The sequence below is a fragment of the Musa acuminata genome, chromosome BXJ2-8, assembly GCF_036884655.1.
Source record: "Musa acuminata AAA Group cultivar baxijiao chromosome BXJ2-8, Cavendish_Baxijiao_AAA, whole genome shotgun sequence".
Taxonomy (NCBI): Eukaryota; Viridiplantae; Streptophyta; class Magnoliopsida; order Zingiberales; family Musaceae; genus Musa; species Musa acuminata.
The window spans coordinates 53,732,723-53,749,460 of NC_088345.1; the positions used below are offsets into that span (position 1 = coordinate 53,732,723).

At 43.8% G+C, this 16,738-nt stretch overlaps 4 protein-coding genes and 2 non-coding genes across 11 annotated transcripts; 4 read left to right on the top strand and 2 right to left on the bottom strand.

Annotated features, from left to right (window-relative positions):
• Window positions 1–262: 262 nt before the first annotated feature.
• On the top strand, window positions 263–335 carry TRNAA-CGC (transfer RNA alanine (anticodon CGC)). The gene has a single exon. It is a non-coding gene; the product is annotated as a tRNA-Ala (tRNA).
• A 713-nt stretch (window positions 336–1,048) lies between these two features.
• Window positions 1,049–6,903, top strand: LOC103995592 (VIN3-like protein 2). 2 transcript variants are annotated; one of them, XM_009416212.3, is made up of 5 exons: window positions 1,049–1,163; window positions 3,658–4,327; window positions 5,288–5,343; window positions 5,422–5,610; window positions 5,708–6,903. In XM_009416212.3, the coding sequence occupies exons 1-5, from the start codon at window positions 1,145–1,147 to the stop codon at window positions 6,634–6,636; spliced, it is 1,863 nt and encodes a 620-aa protein (XP_009414487.1). In that variant the 5' UTR covers window positions 1,049–1,144; the 3' UTR covers window positions 6,637–6,903. The 2 variants fall into 2 exon arrangements, with proteins under 2 accessions (XP_009414487.1, XP_009414486.1); XM_009416211.3 differs by having other exon boundaries at window positions 5,288–5,610.
• A 717-nt stretch (window positions 6,904–7,620) lies between these two features.
• On the bottom strand, window positions 7,621–8,749 carry LOC103996408 (ethylene-responsive transcription factor 11-like). The gene has a single exon (XM_009417332.3). It carries the CDS (start codon window positions 8,480–8,482, stop codon window positions 7,805–7,807), a length of 678 nt encoding a protein of 225 aa, XP_009415607.2. The 5' UTR covers window positions 8,483–8,749; the 3' UTR covers window positions 7,621–7,804.
• Window positions 8,750–9,524: 775 nt separating this feature from the next.
• Window positions 9,525–9,606, top strand: TRNAS-UGA (transfer RNA serine (anticodon UGA)). Its single transcript has one exon. It is a non-coding gene; the product is annotated as a tRNA-Ser (tRNA).
• A 100-nt stretch (window positions 9,607–9,706) lies between these two features.
• On the bottom strand, window positions 9,707–16,593 carry LOC103995591 (probable LRR receptor-like serine/threonine-protein kinase RKF3). 4 transcript variants are annotated; one of them, XM_009416210.3, is made up of 5 exons: window positions 14,468–16,593; window positions 14,303–14,395; window positions 11,874–11,921; window positions 11,513–11,783; window positions 9,707–11,441 (listed from the first exon to the last, which is right to left on the bottom strand). In XM_009416210.3, the coding sequence occupies exons 1-2, from the start codon at window positions 16,287–16,289 to the stop codon at window positions 14,385–14,387; spliced, it is 1,833 nt and encodes a 610-aa protein (XP_009414485.2). In that variant the 5' UTR covers window positions 16,290–16,593; the 3' UTR covers window positions 9,707–11,441; window positions 11,513–11,783; window positions 11,874–11,921; window positions 14,303–14,384. The 4 variants fall into 4 exon arrangements, with proteins under 4 accessions (XP_009414485.2, XP_064979255.1, XP_064979254.1 ...); XM_065123183.1 differs by having other exon boundaries at window positions 9,707–11,234; window positions 11,309–11,441; window positions 14,303–16,593; XM_065123182.1 differs by having other exon boundaries at window positions 9,707–11,237; window positions 11,309–11,441; window positions 14,303–16,593.
• LOC103995589 (probable indole-3-acetic acid-amido synthetase GH3.6) lies at window positions 9,942–11,989 on the top strand. 2 transcript variants are annotated; one of them, XM_009416207.3, is made up of 3 exons: window positions 9,942–10,252; window positions 10,340–10,600; window positions 10,681–11,989. In XM_009416207.3, the coding sequence occupies exons 1-3, from the start codon at window positions 9,942–9,944 to the stop codon at window positions 11,879–11,881; spliced, it is 1,773 nt and encodes a 590-aa protein (XP_009414482.2). In that variant the 3' UTR covers window positions 11,882–11,989. The 2 variants fall into 2 exon arrangements, with proteins under 2 accessions (XP_009414482.2, XP_009414481.2); XM_009416206.3 differs by having other exon boundaries at window positions 10,340–10,447; window positions 10,516–11,989.
• Window positions 16,594–16,738: the final 145 nt, after the last annotated feature.

A 16,738-nucleotide genomic window follows, 5' to 3' on the forward strand; every position in this document is an offset into this window, starting at 1 on the left:
TTTTCCTACACTTGTACTCTTACTTGAGGGTTGATTTGGACAATGACGAAGATTGTGGTCGACGGGCTAAACTAAGGAGAGAGGGTAATTGATGGAGTGGTAGAATGGTTATGTTGAAAAAAAAAATATTTTGTCAAAAAAATTTAAAATTAGGAATTTGCTTTATTTTTTAAATGTTTGCTATTAATATTTGTTTTATAGTTTTTCTTTTATTTTATTTAATTATTCGATATAAAATTAGTATAAAAATATCAATCAAGATGGGGGTGTAGCTCATATGGTAGAGCGCTCGCTTCGCATGCGAGAGGCACGGGGTTCGATTCCCCGCACCTCCATTTTTTTCGTTATTTTTTTTTGAGACCTTCAAATAAGTTCATCTCACTTAATCCCATTAATTAATAGATCCCAAATCAAACAATATTTTCTTTCCTTTTTTAATTTCTATATTAATTCATCTATCTCTAAAATCCAACCACATTTTTCTTTCCTTCTCCCTACTTGAATAACATAATAAGTCTCTTAATATATATATATATATATAAAAGAAACTTTTACTTCTTGAAAATTGTCTTTACCCATATATTATTCCTTAAAAAGAACCATCCTATCAATTTTAATATTGATATATGTATATGTATAATATTATAATTAACATGTTATCACCATAATAACAAACAAGGATATTTAAAATAATATTAATGTGTCTAAAAAATAGTATTAATGCCAATAATGGTTTCAAAACCTCCCTGCTTTAATTGGTAACAAATGCAGCTTACCAACAACATATTTCCAATATAAGAACATATATTATAATATATAGCTATCTATATATATTATGTATGCTAAAATTAAATTTATATAAAAATGAAAAATACACAAAATTAATATATATTTTTTAAATTTTATTTATTTATTTATTTATGCCTCTATACAATGGCCCATCTCTCTCTCTCTCTCTCTCTCCTTTTCCTTTTTTGGAGCACCTTTTTATCACTCAGAGCCTCAGCCTCTCTCAGCGAATAGGCTTTGCCTTTCCCCCCCCCCCACCCCCCACCCCCCCCCTCCTTCCCTTCCCACGGGCTCTTCTTCTCCTTCTTCTTCCTGGTAAACCCTGTGGGGGGAAGGAGGAATCTTTCCACACGCCATGGAGTCCATATTCTCAGGTCAGTTCCCATCTTTCCCTCCCTCCTCTTCTACGCACAATGCTGTTGATCTCCCCTGCTCGTTCCTCCATTTCCTTTCCTTTTTTTATGCGCGCCTTCTTCTTCCCACGCCTCCCCCAAACCCGCACGCCAAGACTCTCGTTTCTCCATTCACATTGGCCCCGCCGGTTTCTCTGTGCCTCCAGAGACTGTACATTTATATTTTCCTCTCGTCTTTTCCCCTGTTCTGTCTACATCGAGGATAGATTATTGGCAGCGCTGTTCTTTTAGATTTCAGCAAGTAAAGGTGACATCTAGGTTAGGACTTTTGAATATTTCTATTAGTTTGGTGTTCTTTACTCTTTGGTATTGCCTCTTGGATGCTTATGCGGTTGTGTCCAGCGGGAAGGAGGATCGACACTTCATAGATTGAGTGTAAGGTTTCCGTGATTATTCTGGTGAGACATGCATGATCGAGCACCTTGATTTGTCGTAATGCTGCTGTTTATAGGGAGTTTTTAACTGATGCATAGATGTCTTGACCATTTTGAAGCATAAAAGTTTGATCTTTTTTGTCAAATAAGCCTAGCGACTTTGATCTACTAGGTTTTTTTCTTTGAAAAGTTTGGATACGTGAATGAGGAAATACATTGTTGAAGGTAGGACTGAGACCTGCCAAAAGGTTTCCCATGCAAAAGTATAATTAGGTCCATTTATATATTTTTAATATAGCTAGAAAATGATGCCTTGCATGTTGCATTATTTGATCCTGCCCTCTTTTCTTAATATTAATTTACAATGCCTAATTGCCTGTTTTTTTTTTTTTTTGCCATAATTTTTTGCCCTGCGACCTGTTCGGTCAGGGTTCCAACCATGGAAATACATCTCCTGCTTACATTGACCTTCCTAAACCTCACATTGGTGGGAGAGCCTCATGCACTGGGTTTTTTCTTGGAATAAATGTGGTATAGTGTTGTAGGTTAGGTTTTCTAGAACAAAACTCTGTAGACAACGACATCAACACTAAGCTACAAAGTGGTGCAAACTAAAGTTAATTTGAGATATAAGTGCCAAGTGTTCATGAGGCCAACTTAAAAGCATATAACTAGATAAAACAAGTTTGACACTTATGATGGTGACTTAGAACTTATGAAAGATGGATGTCACTTCTGTCTGTATATATGTTCTACATTTGCTGAAAAATCTGAACCAGGCTAGTTTTGGATAGCAATCAAAGTTGCCCAAAGTATTGGGCTTTTGTTCCTATTGCTTCTATGGTCTGAGAGTCCAGACAGACAAAATTAGCTTTATTGAACCTTGCAAATAAGTCTTGGCACAAAAGTTTCTGTGAGTCAATGTGCAAATTTATTGAATCCACAATTTTGCAGTCGGAAGAGCTGGTGCTCCACCGAAACTATAAATCATCATCAAACCAGTTCACAAGAAGTGAATGCCATAACTAAACTACAAATGCTTTCTAGGAATTACATGTAGTTTCAAATGTCTTCCCTGAAACTTTCAACCAAATTTTGAAGTCAATGTGCAGTGTAGAATTTGCACAGTGCCTTTTTTAATATAAATCTTTCAGTGCCTCGGAGAAATGGCATCATTTAGTGAAAGAAAGCAGTTCTCTTACCTTAAGTATTAATAATTAGTTTATTAATTCTTTACTATTGACATAAATATAATGTTTGTAGTTCTTGGAAACTTTGTTGCTTTATATATATATATATATATATATATATATATATATATATATATATATATATATATATATATATATATATATGTTTTGCAAACTACAAGCATTGACTTAGCTATGTAGTTGCAGAAAGTTACTTCTTTTTGTGACAAATGTATATCCATCTGACACCATGTTCCTGATGAGCCATTGCTATATTTTTTTGGTCTACAGTTTCTCTAAATTGTTTGTTGAAATGTGTATTACTTTCCCAGTTCTTATGATCAAGTTAGAACTAAACTGCAGTTGTATGTCAGAAAACCAGACTCAGCATCTCTTCGTAAGACTAGCTTAAATTCACCTTTTGTCCTAAATCATTGGACCAAATTTTCATTATTTGCAAAAAATTAGAAACGTGTCATCAAATACCTTTTGCTTCATTTCAGAGGAAATAGCATATGTACCTTTCAAATTAGCTTATTAGTCTTCACAAGCTTCTTGTGTAATCCTCCATAATGCTTCATAGCACTCCTTCAAGGCTATATATTAGGTGGAACTGAAAGTGCTTGACAAATATATGCATATGCACTTGCAACTCTATAAGGTCACTAGTTGTTATCAAATATAATGTCATCAGTTTTATTAATTATCAGTCAAATTTAACAGGTTTTGTCTTGTCATTGTTCTGCTCTGCTAGATGATTCAACACATCAGATACAAGATCCCAAAAGTTGCATGCCTGCATATTTTCTTGTGATCATCTTTATTGCTGAGTTGTTTTTTAATTTTACAGAACTAAGACATCACAAGAACTGACAATCCTTTCATTTCTAGGTTTCGTTATAGATCCAACAAAATGCAGCCACTTAAGTTTGGAGGAGAAGAGAGAGCTAGTTCATGAGATATCACGCTGGGCGGACAATGCACCTGAAATTCTTCAATCCTGGAGTCGCCGAGAGCTCCTCCAACTAATCTGTGCTGAAATGGGAAAAGAAAGGAAGTACACTGGAGTAACTAAGCCCAAAATGATTGAACATCTGCTTAGGCTAGTTTCTCAAAATAAAGGAAAAACCAATGAAGACAAAGCAGGCCTTTTATCAGCCTCACCAAAAAGCCCAACTGGAATAAAAAAGAAAAGGAAGAAAGAAAACCCATTGCAGAATTCCACAGATTTAACTCATGAAACACTGAAAACCAAGGAAGAACATGTTGATGCCTTGATCTGCCAAAATCCAGCTTGTCGAGCCACATTGAGTTTAGATGTGGGTTACTGCAAGCGTTGCTCTTGCTGCATCTGTCACCACTATGATGACAACAAGGACCCTAGCCTGTGGTTGGTTTGCAATTCAGATCCCCCTTATTGTGGCAATTCATGTGGCATGTCATGCCATCTGAAATGTGCTCTTAAGCATGAAAAAGCTGGCATTTTGAAGACTGGGTGTTCAGCAAAATTAGATGCCAGCTTCTATTGTGTTTGCTGTGGGAAAGTGAATTGGCTGATTGGGTAATCAACTTTGGATGACACCACAAACTTATTAAAGAGAATTTTTAACTGCACATCTTGTACATTAATCTTGCATTCCAGATAGCAATAGATGAATACTGTACTGAAAAAAAGGAACATATTAAAAAAAAGATTATCAAGATTATCTATTGTACTACATTAGAAGGAAGATAAGGTGGAATGTTTTATTGGAATGATTGAAAATAAACTACAAAAGCTTGGCCTAACAGCCACGTGAACTTATTGCTAACTGACAATTAAGGGTTATATTGGTGTATTGAATTTGAAGAAACATTAATTATGTCATGGCCCTTGTTATTGATATATTGCTTTGTGAGGTTTGCTGTCTAATGTCAATGTTTCTAACTAATTTTTCTGCTCAATTATGACAATTTATTTTGACTTTAATTTATATATGTATTATGCCAAAATCACTGTTATGCAACCAATAGTTTATACAGAATATTTAATGGATCGAATCATAAATCAATTTGGCATTGTATATTTCCTATTCAAAGTGATTTATTATTCTTGCACACGTTGTAGATGATAGCATCACGCCATCCATTCTGCTTTCTGATGCAACTCAATATTCATTCAGACATGTAGGTTATTAAAGGGATCTTAGGTTAGTAACCGGTTTCCTTATTATTCTTTTGCTTCTTGTGAATTAAAATTTTTGTGGGACTTCCTTTTTTCCTTGAGGACAAATAAATTTCCATATTTGATTTTTCATATTTGATTAGTTGAGGAATTTGATCAGTATCATATAAAAACACTCTAGTACAGTTTGTGTTAACCATAAATTAAAACCTTATTAGTACATGAGGAATGTGCACACTGGAGTTTATTTGGTTAAGACATTGTCCTTTCTACTTTGTTGGAAGTTGTATATGTCATCCAGAATCCCGATTCAATTATGCAAAAATTGATAGGAAACTTTTTGCACCATTCATGCAGAAGCTGGCGGAAACAGATGCTAATTGCAAAGGAAGCTCGGAGAGTCGATGTCCTGTGTGAGCGTTTATCCCTAAGTTACAAAATGCTCAAATGGACTGAATGCTATAAAGAGCTACAAAATATTGTCAATGCAGCTGTAAGGATACTCAAGAAAGAAGTTGGACCTCTCGACAAGGTCTCCACAGTGATGGCAAGAGGCATTGTCAACCGGCTTAATTGTGGTGCAGAAGTTCAGAAACTATGTGTTACTGCACTGGAAGTTGTAGACTCCCTACTATGCACTTCGTCAGACAACTTGTCTGGCATGAGCATGAAGAACTCAGGTGAGATCCCTTTTTCTTTTCTGGTATATTTGATTATGAATATGTTGTTGGTTCCTATGGATATGAACAGATCATTTTGAGACTGTCACTGGATCAGGTGGTGTAGGTTCCCAGATTTTCCACATTGACTTTGAAGATACTTCTCCATTCTCTGTTGTTGTTTCTCTTCACTCCAGAGATGATATGTTTGAAGAAAACATTATAGGCTGCAGTCTTTGGTATCGTAAGTCTGATGACATCAGCTATCCAGAAGAACCAAATTGCCTTGTACTGAGGCCAGATACTAAGATTATGATATCGGGTCTTAGCCCCTCAACTGAATATCATTTTAGGGTTTCTCCTTTCAGCAGCACCAAGGAACTTGGTAAGTGGGATGCCAAATGTGTGACAGAGAGCCTAAATGGCAACAGTGGTCAATGCTCCACTCGGAACTCCGATAGCACTTATATTAATGAAGATTTTCTCTCAGTTCCAAAGAAGGAACAGGACTTGGGTGAGCTGCCGGTCATTATTCAATCAGACTCGCAGAAGGGTTCAACAAACTCGAGCGAGAACAACCAGGCACCAGAGCTCCCTAAGTTCAGCCGTGCCAACCACCATAAAGTTTTACCATCTGAGGATGCTAGTGACAACAACGAAAGTCATTTACCACCACCATCTAATCCTGTCCCTTTTATCTGCTCCAAGCCTGTGCTCCTCGAACCTTGCAAGCCTGATATTAATAATACGCCAGATTCCGCCAACAAGAAAGAATCGGCAGAGAGACAGTACGAATACTGTGTTAAGGTGATCAGATGGTTGGAATGTGAGGGGCACATGGAAAAGGAGTTTCGAGTGAAGTTCCTTACCTGGTTCAGTTTGAAAGCGACAGCACAAGAAAGAAGGGTTGTAAATGCTTTCATAGATGTTCTGATCGACGAACCTGCTAGTCTGGTTGCTCAGCTGATGGATACTTTCATGGATGGCATATCTAACAAGGAGAAACCAATGTTACACAAAGGATTCTGCACCAGGATGTGGCATTAGCCATTAGCTAATCCAAGTAACCATGCTGGCCTCTTTTTGTACCAGATGCACAACTTCAGCCTGGTCCTGCATTGCTTTTCAGAAGTAATTAACTATGGTAGAATTGGGATCTTGTAAGAGGGAGAAGCTTTCTCTTCTAATTTGTTAGGTTCTGCAGGATACCTTGTTTAATCTAATATTGCCACTAATTATTATGTTTCCGCGTTAGGAACTAGAATTTAGAAGATGCAATGCCATGTTGACATTTGTCCATGCAACTCAATTTCTTCCAGCACATTGAATTCCACCTAGTTCAGCTTATGGCATTTTTCTACTGTGGCAAATCATGCTTGATTTTGTTCAGTTGCAGACCACTTTGCACCTTCTAAGCATCAATGGCTCTGAACTTATGTGTAATGTCAAGTCTATGAAGAAAGTTTAGAGCCTGCTTTCATGCAATCACACATTCAAAGTTTAGGATTGGCATTGTGTTCTGATGTGCTCATAGGTTTGACTTCTGGGAGAATGAAAGATAAACTGAAGATGTAGCCACAGGATGATTACGATCTATTAAGCCTCATATCAGCACAGGTACAACTTGTTTGCTGAATTATGTATCATCATTGTTTACTTTTCCAGTTCCTTTGTTTTCATCATCAATTTGGAAGCTACAGAAGAACAGCTGATGGCAAGAGAACTTTTGGAGGCATTTATGTGGTGATCCTGGTCATACAATAATATATAAGAGGGACGATAGGAATGATACGATATGAGGCCCTACAATAATATATAAAGAGGGCGATGAGGGTGAGGGTAACGAGGCAAAAGCCAACATCTGCATTTATAAATAAAATAAAATAAAAATTATTATAGGTAAAAAATTAGATTTGATTCAAAACGATTGTATGCATGGATCCACAAAAAAATTAGAATTACTATTATGTATTGTGTAAGTATATTTTGAAAAAATAAAACACTAATTCAGAAATAAAAAAAAAGAGAGAATTTTTCGTCCAAGTTTCTTCAAATAGAAATATTTATAAGTTGTATAGAAGAACAATTTTTAATGTATTGAAAACATGTCTTCTGCTCCGTGAGATAGATGCCTAATATTTATCGAGAGAAAATAAGTTATTTACAACAGCTTCAAAAATAAGACGAAAAGTCGATCGACGGCTCCGCGCCTCCATCACGCGACCTCCGACGGAGGCGGCAGGTTGAGATCCAATTCGAAGCGAATCCTCCCCGTCGGGGTGCCAGGGCAATCCACCACCGACGACGAGTCCGAGTCGCTCTCCACCCCGCCACACACCGGCGCTCTTAAATCTCTTCTTAACCCCGGCAGCCCAACCGGACGAGCCGCCGCCGCCGCCTTGGAGGCGGCGATCGGGTCGAAGAACACCAGAGGGCGCGCCGCCGCGGGAAGGTAGTGCGCGAAGGGGAACCGGGCGGGCGGGTGCCTGAACTCGAGATCCAGCGCGGCGGGTTTCCTCGATGGGGTGGACGACTCGACGGTGCTGACGCTGGGGCTGGAGCACGCGGCAGCGCCGGCGCCGTGGACCGCTGCAATGGTGACGGCGGCTGGGGCGGCGGGAGCGGAACCGAGGGGGTCGAGCGGGCAGGGGAAGTTGGTCTTGGCCTTAGGGCCGCGGAACCGGCGCGCCGCGGTGTCGTAGGCGCGGGCGGCCTCCTCGGCGGTGTCGAAGGTGCCGAGCCAGACGCGGCACTTCTTGGCCGGGTCGCGGATCTCCGCCGCGTACCGGCCCCAAGGCCGCTGCCGGACGCCCCGGTACCGAGCCCCCTTCCATTCTCCTCCGCCGCCGCCGCAACCGTCGCGGCCGTTGGCAGCCTTCACCCTCGGTGCCATCGTAAGAGCTACTTCTCCTTCTCCTCCTGATCAAGAGAGGTAGGCGGTTGGGTTGGGTTTGAGGCAAGAGAGGGGCGGGCGGAGGAGCATATAAAGAGGGGTGGAGGAGAGAGGAAGGGGAGGAGAGGAAGGAGCGGTGGGAGCGGACAAGGATGGGCGCGGTCCACGGGCAGGCGGTTTGACCGCCCTCGGCCGCCGCCCTCGCTCCCCATATCAAGCGTTTGATAAACGCGCTCCACCCTTCCCCCCCCCCCACCTCTCCGCCACAGGATTTCTACGCCCCCACAAAACCGGTGCGGTCTTGCTTTAAGCGGAGTGCACATAACAGAACGGCGTCAGCTTATCTTAACGTTGATCACGTGGCACGCGGCAGGACGGCGGGGCTCGGGACGGAACGCCTGCGTAACGGCCGTCAAGTGGGGGCTGGGCGACGGCGGTCAGGGCGTGAGCGTGGGTCCCCCCTGGTGGTGGCCCGCGCAGGTCGGTGTTCTCTGCCGTGCTGATCGGATCTGCAACGGGCAGTGCCGACCTCTACTTGGTTCGCTATTCGATTAATCGCGTTTCCATGGAAAATAGACCGCCTTGGTTTCATTGGTGGGAGCGATGGAGGAAGAAAAGGGCTGACGGAGACTTACTTCTTCCGCAAGCATGTGTTCACACTTGCTCCCATGCGATCATCACTGTCCATTTCCTGGTGGGTGATGCTCCCAGCCCAGGTAGATGTCATCTTCTCCGTCTCAAAACTTTCTTCTTGCCTCGATTGTCTTGGTTTCGGGGAACAAATCAATGTGAATCATGAATCAGTCATGGATGTCGACCTCGTATCGCATCATCGATGCAGACGCAGATGCAAATGCAAAAATGCAAATGCAAATGCAAATGCAAAACACGCGTATTGGATTCACAAGAAATTTCTTGTCGATGAATTATTATTATGTATCCTCGTTGGTGGTATGAGGATACATAATATGTATCAAAACATAAAAAGGTAATATTTTTTTCTGTGATATTATATGATGTATAAATTGTTGTGCATAAACACGTCGATATGTCCGAGTGGTTAAGGAGACAGACTTGAAATCTGTTGGGCTTCGCCCGCGCAGGTTCGAACCCTGCTGTCGACGGTCTATTTTTATCTTTTTTTTCCTTTTTATTTTTTTTTGAAAAAAGGGATTATCGAAGGATTTATAATATTTTAGCATGTTTTATATTTTATTTAACGGCTTTAAGGAAAACAATTATCCAATAATTTATGCAGTTTCGAGAGGTCTTCGGACAACTCATGCGTGCCAACCCCCAAGGAGAGAAGGAAGAACAAACATCTCTCTCTCTCTCTCTCTCTCTTCGGACAACTCATGCGTGCATTTATACCTACCGGATCCTGAGACTCCCAATCGCGCACGCCGTTGAAGTTGACCGAGAATCCTGTTTCCCGTCCTGCCTTGCCAGATCCCGTCCGATGGCGACGTCGGCGGCGGCCGAGGCGGCGAGGTGGGTCGAGGAGTCCACCCGCGACGCCCTTCGGTTCCAGCTGGAGACCCTCCGCTCGATCCTCGAGAGCAACGCCGGCACCGCCTACCTCCGCCTTCACCTCCGCGACCGCCTCCCTGATCCCGCCCGAGTCGACCCCGCCCTTGTGGCCACCGCCTTCCGCCGCCTCGTCCCTCTCTCTTCCTACGACGACTACGCGGATCTGATCGAGAGGATCACCGACGGCGCCGAGACGCCCGCCGCCCTCTCCCTCGATCCCCTCATCTGCTTCTTCAATAGGTCTCTCGCCTCCTCTCTCTCTCTCGCTCCACTCCTTGAATACAAAGATTAGAGCTGCGGTTTGATCCTTCCTTGGTCTACTTCCAGTTCAGGAACGAGCACCATGAAGCCAAAGCTGATACCTTTCTTCGATTCCATACACGCCAAGTCTGCTTCCAGTCTTGCTCACCAAGCCAGCTCGGCCTTCCTTCACAGGTGTTCTTGTCGATCCTCGAAACCATGCTGCTCTTATCTCATCTACTTGACTTCCTTCTCTTGCTTAGGTTATTCCCTCCAAGATCTTCTAGCAGTAAGATTCTGTGGTTCTTGTACGCCGGAAATGTCACCACGACCAGAGCTGGATTCAAGGTAATGGCAGCTTCTGCATACCCTTTCCACAGCAACTCCACCACGACGACGCCTTCACCTTTGCTCTCGATGTGCATTAGCCCCCGCGAGGTCATCACAGGGTCCGACGCCCAACAACAGATGTACTGCCACCTCCTCTGCGGCCTCAGGCACTCTGCCTCCATCGACTGCATTCGATCCCCTTACGCAGCTGGCCTGATCAGGGCGATGCGCATGTTGGAGTCCAAGTGGATGCAGCTCTGCGACGACATCGAATCCGGCTTGGTCAGCTCAGAGATCACCGAGCTTGCCATGAGAAGGGTGGTCGAAGAGCTGCTCGGTGGGCCGCGGCCAGACTTGGCCGCGAGGATTCGGGGAGCCAGCAGCAGAAAAAATTGGAATGGGATTCTTCCCGTTTTGTGGCCGGAACTGCGTTACATCGCTTGTGTTAGCACCGGCAGCATGGAGCAGTACTATCCCACCCTGAAGCACTACGCCGGCGAGGGCGTGCCATTGCTGGGCGGCGACTACTTCGCTTCGGAGTGCCCCATCGGCATCAACATGGACAGGACGCGCCCGCCAGAGCTGACGAGCTTTGTGATTCTTCCCGGTGCAGCCTACTTCGAGTTCCTTCCCTTTGACTTGGGAGCTTCATCTGCTGCAAAAGAGACGGTAGACATTTCCGGTGTAGAGGTCGGGAAGATGTACGAGGTGGTGGTGACTACTTACCGGGGGCTGTACCGCTACCGCCTGAACGATGTTGTCAAGGTCGTCGGGTTCCATAACTCCTCCCCGAGAGTGGAGTTCATCACCAGAGCACCAAAACAAGCTTCAGAGGACTTCACCGAAAGAGATTTGATGTCTGCAATGGCCAGTTTCGAGCTTATGGTTGGGGAGAGGGATGGAGAACAGATGGTGGAGTTTGCTGGTTACCTGGATCCCAACTCGGACCAGAAGCATCTGATCATCTTCGTCGAATTGAGCAAAGATTGCACCCTTCTACAGAGAGAGAGAATGGAGGAGTCCATCACGCATTTGAGGAGATGTTGTCAGTCCCTCGAAGGTTGCCTGGGGAGTGTTTACAAGGCGAAGAGGGCCGAGGGAGATCTTGCAGCTCTGGAGATATCGGTAGTGAAACCAGGTAGCTTCGAAGGACTAGCAAGAGCAGCCATAGAGGGTGGAGCACCTGCGAATCAGTATAAACCTGCGAAGATCATCCGAAACAGCAACTTTGTTGATTTGCTGAAAGCAAATGTTGTAATAAGTAGTAGTAATGGCGAGTTGAGAACCTTACCAGTGTAAGATTGGCCGTCATCGATCTTAAATGCTCCTCTCCAAGTATCTGTTGAAGATTGAAAGCATTGTGAAGCAGTGAATAAACATGGTGTTGTGCATCAACAGATTTAACGAGGCATTGTGCTGTTGCATGTTATGTATATATGCTTTTGAATGAGGTGGAGAACACAAAAGTTACAGATGCTGTGAAAGGTGAAAACTCTGTAATCATACTCATACAAAAGAATGCTTTGGGCATACAGGCACAAAAGAATGCTTTGAACAACTCAATGAACACAACTGCGATAGATAGATTAACGAAAGAGTTAACACTCAAATTCATAATCTTTTCCAGGCTCAACAAATCATCACAAGAGGACGACATGCAAAACATTTCATTTGTGCAACTTAAATCTAATGCAAGAAATAAAAAACATTGATCTCTATTCAGACAATTTAGCATGCCAAAATTCAATCTTCATCGGACTAGTCAATAACAACTGGTATGCACTAATCAAACCAGTATCATAAACTACCGGTGTAATAAGAACAGGCCGAAGCAATTCTAACTAGTAATTAACCACTACCAGTAACCACCATAGAACTGATACAAGAAATGATGTGACTTAGACAAGCAGAATCAATCATCTTCATGTAATTCGATGTAAAAAATAGTAGCATAAAATTCTTTAATGGAAGAAAACAAATGCCTGTATAGCCTATAGGAAATAACGACTTCCTCAAGCACCAGCCGAAAGAAGTCATCTAGCAAATAGCTTAAAGGATGAAAGAGCTTAAAAGCAGAAATGAAATTTGATGTATTAAAGAAGCTACGAAAAAGATTGGTGGAAAATTACTGGCAACAACAGAAGGCTCCGGCAAGATTGGCTTACAATTAGCAAGTAGAAAAGTTTGATAGCTTTGATAGGATAAATATGTTGCTGTTTCTCATGCAAAGAAATCTTGATATATACATAGAATGGAAAAAGGCCACAATAAATCCTTATAAAAAGCAAAATAGACTAAGAAAAGCACTGCTAGGAAAATGTCTATCACTCGCTACACAATTCAGGAAACAGACGTCTAGGCAACATGTCCTTCGAGTACACAAGAAAAACCAAGAATAACTTCAAATCTGAAGACTGAGAGACCAAACCCTGGGATCCAAGATTTCAATTTTAGAAGGTATATATTTTAGGACATTCACTCAGGAATCTCGATCTTCACCTCATATGAGGATAGTGAATATTGCACTAGTAACCAGAAAGCAAGTTTTTAGTGTTCCTGAAAACCAAGAGCAAACTTAACATTTCTAGAAATTAACAGTATAAATGTAAAACTTTTCTAGCTTTTGCAAGTGATTCTGCAAAATAGAAAGAAAAATGAGCTCACAGGGCAAAAAAAACGCTATTTGTGTTACTATCTCCACACAGATATGAAACTGCTGGATGCCAATTTTGAAATGGTAACGTTTGCATCTCAGTCAGTTGATGCAATAAAAATCAACAAAAGACCTGTTAAAATCAAGCAAATGTGATGCCAATCAAATTTCTAAAGTCATAGCATTGGTTGGTTGGAATTGATAAGATGATAATTGGAAAAAAATAAGTATTAGTCTCAACTCTCAATCACATTGGCAATCATTTCAGCCAAAAAGAGGCCATTTATGGAGTGCTTTTAAAAAGTTATCACATGGCTATGGTGTTTAGCTTTAATGGCAAAGGTTATGTACATCAAGAAGGAATATTAAAAATTAGTATGTCAAAAGTGCTGCACCGAGGTATAATGTTGAGTGTGCATATACCGTATGACAGTAAATAAAGAATGCAATCACAATGGGAGATTAACCATGTCATAATCATGTAGCAATTATGACATATAAAGACAGCAAGTAAACTAAAATATAAAAGGTTTTTATCAACTCATCCAGGAAAATGTGTATAAATGGGATAAGCTAGAAGACAAGTAAGACACCATAATAACATGAGAACCAAAGGGATTGTTGAAGATAGCATGAATCCATGCATTTCTAGTAAAACCATTTTGATTCTTAACAAGAATCTAGCATTTGTTCACATACTGTGAGTAGCAAGATGTCGTCAGGCTAGCACAAACTTTCTTGGAACAGTAACAAGGTGCAAGCACCTTGTTACTTTAGAAATGTAGTTTGTGCATTTTGCTTTACGTATCAATCATACTTTAGAAATGTTTTAGAAAGAGATCATAGACCTGTGAATTCATCAATAACACTTCTCACATATCACAAGTAAGCAAACATCGAATGAAAGAATGAGATCCTTGGAGTTTACTTAACATATGGCAGACACCGAAGACCTACTCCCTCCTCAAATGGGGGAAAAGATAACTTGACACTATATACAACAGAATGCGATGCTTTGCATCCCAGGAACCAAATGATGCAATTAAGAAATGCAAACCATTGCATACCAGAGAGATCTCTTGCAATTAATTTATTCTGTATCAGCCTCCCCAACGATTCTGGAACTGGTCCAGTCAGATGACCGTGGTGTCATGCTTTTTCTGAATCATCAGAACTAACATCATCATTTCCGAAAGCAAATGGCTGGTACCCAGCAAAACTAGATAACTGACCTGAACCACTACTGCTCACAGATCTTTCAATATCCTCAATGTTCGACACAATTGAGATTGGCCGGTCTGGGATTGAAGGGACTGCCAAATCAGTCTCCAATATCTTCACAATCTGATCCATCTTAGGCCTTGCATGCAACTGAGGATGGGTACAAAGGACAGCAACAAGTACAAACTTCTCCAACACTTCTGTTGGCCCCAATTCCTCCATCCCCTCCTCAAGAACAGCCATTGTCCTCCCTCTTCGAACCAATGACCAAGCCCAGTCGCTCAGTACAAACGCTTGTCCCTCACCCATGGAAACAAATGCCTTCTTTCCACTGAGGAGTTCCAGTAAGACAACTCCAAAGCTGTACACATCACTCTTCTCAGTCAATTGTCCATACAAGGCATATTCCGGAGCAACATATCCAAGAGTTCCAGCCACCCTGGTGCTCACATGTGACATCCCCTCCGGTGCAAACCTCGCCAATCCAAAGTCCGCTACCTTGGGCTCAAACATCTCATCCAAAAGAATGTTGCTTGCCTTTATGTCCCTGTGGATTATGGCCGGTTGAACTCCGTCGTGCAGGTACGCCAATCCCCTGGCAGTTCCAAGCGCGATCTTCTGCCGCAAGGGCCAACTGAGCCGATGATCCCCTGTGCCGAAAAGGTGGTCATGGAGGCTCCCATTCCGCATCAGGTCGCAGACGATGATCCGCTGGTGCCCCTCCATCTGGGTGGTGGCGAGGCAGTAGCCTCGCAGAGCAACGAGGTTCACGTGGCGGACGCTCGCGATCACCTCCACCTCGTGGGCGAAGCTCGCGTCCCCTGCGGCCGAGCAGTTCTTGAATCGCTTCAGCGCGACCTCGGTGCCGTCGGCCAGCACGCCCTTGTAGACGTTGCCGTAGCCTCCGCGGCCGATGATGTTGTCCCTGGAGAAGTTCTTAGTGGCCCGCTTGATGTCGTCGAATCTGAACTTGACTAGGGTTGTGCTCGCGCTGATCGACTCCAGTGCCAGCGAGGATTCGACCTCCGGCTTCGAGGGCTTCCTCCGCCGATTCAGATAGCGTCTGACCCAGAACCAAGCCGCGAGAGCGGCGAGCAGGAGGAGCACGAAGCAGCCGGCGGCGACGCCGTAGATCCAAGTGTTGGAGCCGCCGCCGGAGGGGGAAGGGGCAGACGTGTTGGGGCTGAGGAGGAAGAAGCAGAAGGCGTTGGCGCCGTCCGAGGGGCCCAAGCGGCTAATGGCGCCGCCGGCGTAGATGGCGGGGTAGGAGGCGCAGTCGGAGACATTCCCCTGGTTAGGACCGGGAAGGTAGGCGGCCTTGACGCGGTTAAGGCTGACGGTGCAGGCGGTGCAGGCGGGCGTGGTCTGGAAGGACTGGTTGCAGTTGCGGTCCATGTCGCTGATGCCGGCGGACGGCACCACGTTCTCGAAATCCTGCCGGGAGGTGATGTTCATGCACCCCTGGGCGATCCACTCGGTGCGGAACCCGCATCCGGTGCGGACATCGAAGGGGTCAGCCGCGGAGAAGAGCGGCGCGAGGGCGGCCTGGAAGGCCGTCCAGCAGGCGGCGGCGGCGTCGACGGGGGGGTGGAACAGCGAGTCGGTACGCAGGTACTGGGAGAGGGTGAGGTGGAGGAGCTGGAGGGCGTAGGTGCAGCTGTGGGCAGAGTCGGAAGAGTTAGGGGACGAAGCGGCGGCGGAGACGAACTTCTGGGTCACGGAGAAGTCGAGGGGGCAGGAGGAGGAGTTCTGGGAGAGGGAGAGATCCAGCAAGAGAAGCAAGCAGAAGGCGCTGAAGAGGAGACGAAGGGGGTCGGAGACGGCGATCGTCATTGCGGGCAACCACTTCTTCGGCGCTTGCTATTGGGTAGCGGTAATCAACCACCTCTCCATCAGATTAGGTTGTGATGGCGTGAGTAATTATATTGACTATGAGTTGTCTTGTACCACAGCAACACCAATGGATGGAGTAGAGAGAGATGAGGAAGAGGCTTCGGGGAAGGAGCGGGAGGCAGAGGAGAGCTCCACCTGCTCTGCTCTGACCTAATTTGGTGTGCTGCGAGAGGAAGAGAGGAGCATGTAAAGATGAAGAGGTTAAGGAGATGCCGAGATTGGGGAAGGCTGCCGCCGATGGTTGGAAGTTTCGTGCTTTTGACGAGTTAAGGTTAACTGTGTGTGGTTGGCGATGCAGACGTGTAATATAAACTATTTTTTTATTTTTAATTCTATTATAATTTTTACTATAATTTATTAATCTTTTCAAATATTACAAACCTCCGTTA